The following is a 10,775-nucleotide window of genomic DNA, read 5'->3' as shown; positions in this document are numbered from 1 at the left end:
TTGTCCTTTGTTTTGTATAACGTTTCACTCTTTATCAAGCTTGTTGCGAAACACCCACTTTAACCCCACAACAGATGCATCCTTTGGAGTAGGAATCAGTCTCCAGACTTTGTTTCGTTCGAATTCATTGAACTCCTCCTGCATCGCTTGTACCCAATCCGAATGATCCAGAGCAATTTGAACATTTTTGGGTTCGACTTTGGAGATGAACGAATTAAACATGCAATATTCCACTTTAGAGAATAAATCAGTTTGTTTCGCCTTTTGTTGTGCTCTCGTAAGAACTCCTGAAGACGGTTCGCCTATAACTTGTGTTTTTGGATGATTAGTAGTCCATTTAGTCAAATGAGGATAATTAGTATCATAAGATGAATCCAATTCAGCATTTATGTCCTCAAATTCTGACTGTATATCCGAATCATCATTCTGTACATCCGAATCATCATTTGTATTATCTTTCTCCCCCTCGAATGATGTGAATGTCTCCACTTCAGGTGTCAGATCCTCCCCTTGGAGTGGACTTTCGTGGGTCACTTGTGGAGTAGAGTGCTAACCCTGAAAACTTGCATTGGAAGTTGATTCGGAACTCTCCCCCTGGAATGTAGTGTTCGTGTCATGAGGGCCATTCGCACTTGGTGGCTCTTGGTGCATATCTTTCACAGCGTCGTCAATTATTTTCTTCAATTCATTGATTTTGTTGTCAGCTATTTTTGACTCAGATGATATAGCCTTCTCTGGCTCATCAAAAAGTATCATGAATTCCTCGTAAGGAGTGGAGAGTGGAATGGTAGCTGGACTTGGTTTAGGAAATATCTCCTTTAATGTACTATCATTCGTCTGAGTCCTCTTCAAGTAGTTGTCGGCGAACGTGACATAGTAGGTTTCTTCCATCTTTTTAGATCGTTTGTTGAGAACCTGATATGCCTTGGAGATTAGCGAATATCCCAAGAATATACCTTCGTCAGCCTTCACATCGAATTTGTTCCATTGTTCCTTTGAGTTGAAGATGAAACACTTGGAACCAAATACATGGAAAAACTTAACGTTAGGCTTTCGATTATTTATTATTTCATAAGAAGTGATAGAAAATCACTTATTGAGGATAGATCTGTTTTGGGTGAAGCACGCAGTTGCAATCGCATCTGCCCAGAAATAGAGAGGCAGATTTGCGAAAGACAACATACTTCTCGCAGCTTCGCACAAGGAGCGATTTTGTCTTTCAACGACCCCGTTCTGTTGTGGAGTGTAAGGAGCAGAAATGTTGTGTGAAACACCCTTCTCAGTAAGGAATTATTCAAACGCTTGGTTTTTGAATTCCAAACCGTTGTCACTGCGAACATTGCGAACCAGCTTTCGCAGTTGTAGCTCAGTCTGCTTTATGAAATCCTTGAGCTTTGGCGTTGCATCAGATTTCTGCTTAAGAAAATACACCCAAGTGAAACGTGAAAAATCATAGACTATAACAAGAATATACTTATTACCACCAACGCTTTCAATTGCTGAAGGACCACAAAGGTCGATGTGTAGAAGTTCTAGTGGTTCAATGACTTTCGTATTTACTATGGTTGGATGACTTTTCCTGCTTTTCTTCCCCATTTTGCAGGCGGCACATAGATGATCTTTATTGTATTTTAGGAGAGGAAACCCTTGCACATGATCACCAAGAACAAGCTTGTTGATGTCTTTGAAGTTGAGGTGCGAAAGTCTTCTATGCCATAGCCAACTATGGTCTGAGTGAGCTTTCGTTAGTAGGTAAATGGCAGGCTTCCCTTGTATCGACTTTAGAAGGACTGCTTTAGTCTTCTTTTCTATAATTTTAGACCCTTCGTCGTCAAAGGATACCTTTAATTCCGTCCCAACAACCAACTGCGAAACACTTATGAGATTATGTTGCAGGCCCTCTACGAACGCCACTTTACGAATAGAAAACTCTTCGTTCGTTATCATCCAATAACCTTTAATCTTTTGAAGAGATTTATTTCCGAACTTCAAATTTCCACCATCTTTAAGTTCTCTAAATTCTCGCAGTTCTTCCTTCCTACCTATCATGTGACACGAGCAGCCACTATCGATATACCATTCAGTGTCAAACTGCTCGTCATGAATTACCTGCAGATATTAAGCAGATTTAGGAACCCAAAATTGTTTGGGTCCTTGTGAGCCTTTTTTAGAAAGAGGAAAAGTAAATGCAAGATCAACCATATAAGTACGTTTCATTAATGTGGTGCTATCTTTCTTTGTTATTGTAAAAACTTTTATCCTATTGTCTTTCAAGTTCGTATCTTTTGAAGATGATTGTTTTTGTTTGTTCTTGATTTGATTCTTCACGAACCCTTTCTCAGCTTTCTTTGAATTAGTTTTAGACTTCTTGATTGGAACTTTATGATCTGAAACTAGCTTTCCTTTTCCTTTAACATCTGTCGATGTTTTGGTATAATGCGAAGCATTCATGGTTTGAGAGTAATGAGTTTTTGATTTCTCCACAGGCTTCTTTGGATTTGAAAAAATAGATTTTTGAAAAACTTTCCTTTTAGAATCTTGTGGATTGCAAGAGTGACTTTGCGAGGAGCTCCTAGGGTTCGCATGTGAGGCGAATTTCGCATTTTGATCTAAAAGTTTTTCATTTCGAACAAAGTTGGGATTCTTGGATTGCCAAAACTACTTCCTTTCTTTGAGATTTTTGTTGTATCTCACATTCCTTTGCCGTTTCTGAGCTGTGAACTGCTCGGATGACTTGTGTAACGACGTGAATTTTCAAAACAATTTTTCATTTTTAAAACATAACATATCTCATAAAATAATCTCAAAACTCAAGTGTGCCAAATGTTATCTCAGTAAAACATATCCCAGAATCTCAAATACATAATATTCTATCAGTGTGTACAAATCATGTCGGCGCCTTCCCGCGATCCTCGCTAGTACCTGAAACACATATCACATAACACGGTAAGCATAAATGCTTAGTGAGTTCCCCAAAATACTACATACAACACATACGCCACTCCAGGCTATAACTCGGTACGACCCTCCGGTCGATGTGTCTCAGCGGGACCCTCCAGTCCCGTAGCTCGTTGGACCCTCCGGTCCGGTCTAGCTCGTTGGACCCTTCGTCCCGGTCTAAATCGTTGGACCCTCCGGTCCGGTCTAAATCGTTGGACCCTCCGGTCCGGTCTAATCGAGGACCCTCTGGCCTCGTAAGTCATTCGACCCTCCGGTCCGATCTATATAACACATAGCATACACATAACACAATGTACATAATCTCAATCATACACATAACACATAAGACCCTCCGGTCTGCACATAAATACCACTCTAGGTAATGTATAGTGAGAAGACTCACCTAGTATGATGTCTAGTAAACTCTCGTGCTCGATATCCCCGATCTAGCCTCCACCTATCAAAATGATAATATCTCGAATCAATACTCTCTTATATTCTCATCTCTAAAGAATGGGTAGAAGACCATTCTACCCCTCCATGGCCTCTCTTGAATCAGTTTGACCAAACCCTGAGGTCAACTGAAGTCAACTCCAGTCAACGGTCCAACTTTGACCAGACTCGTCGAGTGCACTCGGGTGACTCGGCGAGTCCATGCGTGTCCTCTAAATCCTCCTAAGGCCTTACTCGACTCGTCGAGTTAACCTTTCACTCGACGGGTTACCACTGATCACGAATCGCAGGGCAACCCGATCTGACTCGTCGAGTCCTCTCATGGACTCGGCGAGTTTCCTCCATGGCAACACTCATTTGACCTTCTAAGGTCAGATATGTTTCTCTAACTTATAGATCTGACCTTCTAACACTCAAAAGTCACGTAAAGGTCCAATCTTTATGTCCATGCATCACACATCTAGCTCTATTTGATGAAATAACCCTTACAATGGTGTCCTAGGCTCAATACTATCATGTAACAAAATAAAGCTTGGTTTTTGGGACTCTCTGGACCTCTCAAGGTCCAGATCTAATGTCTATTCCTTAATGGGACTCCACATGCTCCATAGCTCAATTAAAGAAGGGTTATAGAAATCCTAGATTCATGAGATCTACTATATGCATGAAATAGGCATAGATTGTTTCCTCAAACAGAAGCCTTTGATGAAATAGAAGAAGTTCTGAGCCCCCCTCCAATCAGCCTAGCTTGAATCTCCCTTCCTTCCTTGCAAGAGTGTACTATGGTGGTGAAATTAGCCCTCTTCCTCTCTCTCTATGCTCTCTGGTTAGATAGGGTTTCTCAAGTGTGTGTGTGGCCGCCAATGAAGGCCATAAGGACCCTTAAATAGGGCACAAGCCCAAAGATTTAGGGTTCCTGTCCATAGCGCGGACTCATCGGGTCGACTTGCCGACTCGTTGAGTCCATTCATTAATCCTAGTCATCAGTCGCAATCCTACTCGACGAGTTTAGGCGTCAACTCGTCGAGTCCTTCTTCTTGACTCAAAGTGCTCGTCACATCCATCAGTCGCAGACCAGAAGTGCTCGTCACATCCATCTTTGTTATCATCATCAACCAGGGACGTTAATTCAACAATTTGATTTTTGTTCGGACCCATGGTTGCGAAAACCTGATTTGGCACAGTTTTAACCTTTGGGAATACAATTGCTTTTACTTTTAAAATCTTTGATTTATTTTCAGAAAAGCATGCGAATTCAACAGAATGTTTAGAAATAAGATCTTTCGCAGGTTCGGATTCGCTTTTAACAAACTCCGAACAGTCAACCTCATCCTCTACAGCGATTTCACTCATATCACTGTCCTCATCAAATTCAGATGTATGTTCAACATTAATTTTCTTATCTGAACTTAACTTGGTACTCAATGAGTCGAACTTCTACATAGTATCAAATTTAATCTACATTTTGTCATTTTCATCCAAAAGCTGCTTTAACATGTTTTTATGGTCTTTGGACTTAATGTATGATTCAATTTTATCCAGACCTATCTTGTTAGCATCTGAAGTTTCATCAGACGAGACGATGGATTCGCACTTGTAACAATTAGCGTCAATTTCGTCTTCCTTTAATTCAAGGAATGGTAAGATCATTTTATGAATTTTCTTACCAATCTCACAATCAAGGTGCAACTGAATAATATTAAAGTAAAGCCTTTTCGCAATCAAACAAAAAATATTACGTTGTTTCAAAAACATTAAATTATCCCGTTACAAGTAAATTAACTGATCCGTAGACTTAGATAAATCTGACTCTATCTTCTCTATCCACATGCGTCTCTCCTCAATCTTTGACAAAACCCTGCTGATTTGATCGGTTAGGTTAGAGTTTGTTAAATGAGTTCTTTTTAAACTGTCACTAAAGCTTGAAAAAGTGTATCTTAGGTCATTTAGTTCAGTTTCATATCTGGACAAAGGTATATTAAGAGATTCAAGTATAGAATTTACCCTGTTGATCATCTGTTCGCATTCGTTGATCTGCTCAAGAACTGGCTTTCTAGCGAAGCAGTTATCATCCCCACGTCCATTATCAGCTCCACATCCACTATCAGTGGCATAACCTCGCATATGTGATACATCATTCGTCACCATCAAGCATCTACCTCCAAGCTGCGAACTTTCTTCTTTCGCAACGAAACTCTTACCATGAGTAGGCCTGCGAACCTCTTCATCATTGGAATCGGTTGACCAGACCTCTACTCCTCCAAATTCATTCTCAGCATATTTCAAAGCAGGCATGGTGTTATCAGCACTCTTTTTCTTCTTAATCTCCTCCATCTTTCGGAGATGGTATGCTTCGTCGTCTTCTCCTTCCTTTTTCTCATTTAGTCTTTGCAGCATGCAATCCTTGGCTAAGTGGTTTTTTCCATGACAATAATTGCAGTCATAGTCGGAGTCATCCACGACCTTCTTCTCCTTCTTGTCCTCTTCCTTCTGAGAACTGTTTGCACTCTCTTCTTTTACCTTCTCATAACTGTAGCTTCCCTACCAGTTTCGGTTCTTGTTCCGGTTGAAGTTTCTTTTTGCGAATCTTTTTGGGTTGGACACCATCATTGCGAACTCTTCTTTAAAAAGTTCACAATCAGAAAGCTCAAACTCTGAATCATCATCTTCTTCAACCTTCTTACCCTTTACAATGAGAGCTAGTGAACCCATTCCAGAAACAATCTTTCCTTCTTTCGTCACTTCAGCTTCATGTGATTTGAGAATTCCAACTAATATTGCCAACGTGTAATTCTTGAACTGCTCATGTGCTTTTACGGTTGAAACAATAGCCTTCCATTCAGATCTAAGTCCGTTCATGAACGTGACTTTTTGCTCGATGAGTTCTCGTCCAATCTTATGCTTCATCATCGTACTTAGAAGATGATTATAGCGATTAACAGATTGTTCCAGACTTTCTTCAAGCTTTTGCACAAATGCTCCAAACTTCGAAAGCAGTTGAGTCTGAGTCGAATGCTCTAGATCAGCGTCAGCAGAGTACAGTTCCTTAAGCCTATCCCAGATATATTTTGTTGTATCATATGAGCTAACCAAACGAAAGGTGTCTGGTGGTAGGGCAAACCTAATAATTCTCATTGCCTTGACGTTGCTAATTAACTTTTCTTTCTCATCTTGTGGAACATCCTTTACTTCAAGAAGAAGCTTGTTATAGTCATTCTGATTTTTAATTACTCTCCTAGTTCCAGTATGAACAAACGCCCCAACAGTGATGGCTTCCCTGATCAGATAGCCATTGTCTTCTAGCCCAAGGATGTAGTCTTCAAAATGCAACGCCCACACTTCATATTCACTTGGGATTAAGATAGGAATCCTGGTTGTGGACCCAATGCCACATGAGAGATTTATCGAATTAGCGTGAGAGTCTTCGGAATGCATGTTTATATATCAAACAAAACTTGTATGAACCAAATGTGCAAACAAGATTAGGGTAAAGTAATATCAAGATCAAGAGTAGCGTCAACAGTTGAACTATTAATGACGGCTGAAACGAGATCCAATAATAGCAGAAACCCTAAAATCTTCTTTCAACAGAAGAGATGCGTATAGATTACATAGTCTGCTGCTCTGATACCAATTGTTGAGATAAAATCTCTAAATATCGAAAGATTCAAATAGGTAATGGAAAACAAGAACACAAGAATGGATCAAAATATGCTTAATGATTCAAAGTCACGCCTTAGAAGAACTCGATGAAGAATTGCTACTGTAGAGGTGTGTAGGGTTACGAGGCTATTTCCAAGATTACAAAACACGGTGCATGCATGCACCTTAAATAGCTAAACCCTAATAATCAATGAACGGGTGGACAGGCCCAAACCCGATTACATAATGGACAAATTTAATATACACAATGACGCAACACTAATACCCAACAGAATTTGATGAACATCAAGCTTAAAGGCTTGATATCAAAGTACATTGTTAAGAATGCTCATAAAGGATTTATTCATAAATAAATATCTAAAACTTTATTTTTGCTCAAATATGATTTTTTCCAGAATTCAAACAACAAAACAAGATGATCTGGAAATTTTCAGAAAATAAATCATTTTTCTCGATTTATTGTAATTTTTGCAAGAAAATATAGCAATAATTCATATAAAATACTTTTGTTGGTCAATAAACTATAGTAAATTCTGGATATCACCTATGTATTGAATAAATACTTTTCCTGAAGTTGCATTCATTTCTAAGGCAGTTTTCTTTTGATTTCTAATTTATTTTTGTTGAAGAGAAATAAATAGAAAAATACAGTTATGAATGCCTAAAGCCATATTTCATAATTTTCACATATTCTAGACATCATAAAGACACCATGAAAAGGTTTCCAGATTTTTCCAAGACAATTTCCTATTTTTCCCGATTTAATGAATATTTAAGGGTTTAAATTGTTGAAAAATAGCTAAACTTATCCAACAATTATGAAACTCTATCAGAACATCTTGTATTACATTAGGATGCTTTATAAAAAGTTGGATGATTTTTCTCTTTTGTATGTTATTTTGTTTCTATTTTCCTAAATTAAATACACATAAATCCAAATATCGAACTCCATTATATGAAAATCACATTTGGTATTTTTCCCAGCTTATGTACACCGTATATGAAGTTTACAAAAAGTTTGGTAATTTTACTTAACTGTTTAATAATTATTCACGAATTAATATTTATTTAAATGAATAAAAGAAATAAAAATATCTAAACTGTTTGGAAACCAAATTTTATATTTTTCCTAGCTTTTGTATATCTAATAACAGTAGAACAAAAAGTTTGGGGAATTTTTGAAACTTTTTTCTATTTATCTCTTTTTTGATAGAATAAATATGCAAAAATCAGAAAAATCATGTTAAACTGTTTGAAAATATATTTTATTATTTTTTCCAGATTATATATGTTGCATATCAGTGGTGCACAAAGTTTAGAGAATTTTCTTATCCATGAAAACTTATCTGGAAGCCCTTTAATATTGTTAGCACCAAAATCCGAATTTTGGTAATTTTTATTAATTGTTTAATGTTTTTCATGATTTTATGAGTCTTCAAAAAATTAAAATGGTGAAAAATAGTTAGACAAATCGAAAGTTCAAGAAAATTTATATTGGGATCTTTGACTTCAGTTAGAATTGTAATACAAAGTTTGGAGAATTTTGGAACTAAACTGATTTAGTTTTTGAATAATTAATCATAGAAACACCACCTAAAATGTTAAATTTTAACATTTCAATAATGGGAATTTCCACTTGAATTTGTTATACAACAAATTGATTCATAGAAATCTAAATTTCACAGAAAATTTTTTGTAACCTATCAATATCAAAATTTTGAGAAAATATTGGCGTAATTCTATTGTAGAAATTAAGTATACTAGTGTTAGATTTCCGGCTAGAGACTCACTAGTGTATACCATTATTGTAGGAATCGGTAGTGGTACAAGTGGAACTTAGATCAAGGCATCATCTGCATCATCCCAATGCATTGTGAGTATTCACGCATCCTCTATTTTCGGTTTTTATGTTTTCGGGTGGAAAAGCATGTCCGAAAAACTTTTTATTGTTCGTTGTATTTAAATTGATTTATATCAAACTTGATTTCTATAATTGGCTATGTATGTTTATGCAACTTCAAAACATGAGGTCTTATCGTCTTAAGTCTCTTCCCTTACACTTTACTCCAATAGTTAACTCTTTGAGCCCATGGTCATTATGGATAGCGCTATTAGGAATTGACAACTCCTCACTCGCCCAATTGTTGGAGTGCATGATACCATATTCATCTATGGAACGATAAGCATAAATCTTGATAGGGCATCAGTCATAGGCTTGGTTGTGAACTCATTGTGTGCTCATATACATACGAAACTAGCTTGCTTATTATAGCAACAAACTTTGTTTCTAACTATAGCAACGAACTTTTATTACTGGAAACTTATTTGCTTGTCTTAGAAATGAACTTGTTTGCTCTTTGTAGCAACAAACTTGTTTGCTCTTTTTAGCAACGAACTTGTTTGCTCTTTGTAGCTGTGAACCTGTTTACTCATTTGAGTAACGAACTTTGTTTCTCATATTAGCAACAAACTTCTATTTATGGAAACTTTATTACTCGTTTTAGCAACGAACTTCTATTCATAAAAACTTATTTACTTATTTAGTAATGACATTTGTTTATGGAAACTGTTATCAATATTCTAATTTTCATGACTTCAAACTTTATTATGTTATAAACTTGTGAGTACTCAACAACTATTTTTATAGTTGACGCTCGTTGTACATGCTTTTTCAGGGATCATCGAGTAAGTGGCACATAGAGACACATCACTTGTAAGAGCATTAACATGTGTTGTCTTTGAAATACATTGTAATTTCTTTTAAAAAGTTGTTCAAACTCATTGTAAATTTATAATGATTTTTAATACTATGGTTGGTGTTGTCTTTTGACTTTTGCTATGAGACCCTTTGTACTGCCATGCCCCATGTTTCCGCTTTAACGGGGTGTGACACTTGGGACCACCCAAGATGCAGGAGTTGTCCTGTCAGCTTCAGGAGCTACTAGGCAAGCAGTTCATCAGACCGATCAGTTCGCTGTGGGGAGCATCGATATTGTTCATCAAGAAGAAGGATGGTTCACATCGGATGTGAATTGATTACAGGGAGTTGAACAAGCTAACAGTGAAGAACCGTTATCCCCTTCCGCGTATTGATTACCTCTTTGATCAGTTCCAGGGTGCATCTTGGTTCTCCAAGATCAATCTGGGGTCCGAATATCATCAGGTGAGAGTGAGAGGGGAGGACGTGGAGAAGACCATGTTCTAGAATCATTATGGGCATCACGAGTTCATGGTGATGCCGTTTGCTCTCACTAATGCACCTGCAGCGTTTATGGATTTGATGAATCGGGTGTGCAGGCCGATGCTCAACCGGTCTGTCATTGTGTTTATTGATGATATCTTGGTGTATCCTCAGACCAGAGAGCAGCACGAGGAGCACCTTCGAGAGGTTTTGGGAGTACTGAGAAGGGAACCGTTGTATGCCAAGTTCTCTAAATGTGAGTTTTGGTTACGAGAGGTCCATTTCTAAGGGCATCTCATTTATTGATTATATCTTGGTGTATCTTAAGACCAGAGAGCAGCACGAGGAGCACCTTCGAGAGCTTTTGGGAGTACTGAGACAGGAACTGTTATATGTCAAGTTCTCTAAATGTGAGTTGTGGTTATGAGAGGTCCAGTTCCAGGGGCATCTCGTTAACCAGGATGGTATTTTGGTCGATCCGGCTAAGATCGAGGCTGTGATGTAGTGGGAAGTTCCAAAATCTCCCTTAGAGATCAAA

General features: G+C 37.8%; 1 protein-coding gene across 1 annotated transcript; it reads right to left on the bottom strand.

The window, feature by feature from the left end:
• Positions 1–1,290: 1,290 nt before the first annotated feature.
• LOC145105723 (uncharacterized) lies at positions 1,291–6,828 on the bottom strand. Its single transcript, XM_079042804.1, has 5 exons — positions 5,998–6,828; positions 5,398–5,934; positions 2,200–2,490; positions 1,843–2,109; positions 1,291–1,413 (listed from the first exon to the last, which is right to left on the bottom strand). The coding sequence occupies exons 1-5, from the start codon at positions 6,826–6,828 to the stop codon at positions 1,291–1,293; spliced, it is 2,049 nt and encodes a 682-aa protein (XP_078898930.1).
• Positions 6,829–10,775: the final 3,947 nt, after the last annotated feature.

The sequence above is a fragment of the Lactuca virosa genome, chromosome 4 (genome assembly GCF_052849685.1).
Source record: "Lactuca virosa cultivar CGN04683 chromosome 4, Lactuca_virosa_CGN04683_v6, whole genome shotgun sequence".
Classification (NCBI taxonomy): domain Eukaryota; kingdom Viridiplantae; phylum Streptophyta; class Magnoliopsida; order Asterales; family Asteraceae; genus Lactuca; species Lactuca virosa.
The sequence above is the reverse complement of the archived record's forward strand: the minus strand, read 5'-3'. Positions and strand labels throughout refer to the sequence as shown.

What these genes read in the sequence shown, in the direction of transcription:
- LOC145105723 (XM_079042804.1), bottom strand. Translation starts at nt 6,828, where the DNA reads ATGCATTCCGAAGACTCTCACGCTAATTCGATAAATCTCTCATGTGGC. An exon ending in TAATGAAACGTACTTATATG is followed by an intron (nt 2,110 to 2,199) that starts GTTGATCTTGCA and finishes TAATATCTGCAG; the next exon opens with GTAATTCATGACGAGCAGTT. An exon ending in TTGTTGGGACGGAATTAAAG is followed by an intron (nt 1,414 to 1,842) that starts GTATCCTTTGAC and finishes TTTCTTAAGCAG; the next exon opens with AAATCTGATGCAACGCCAAA.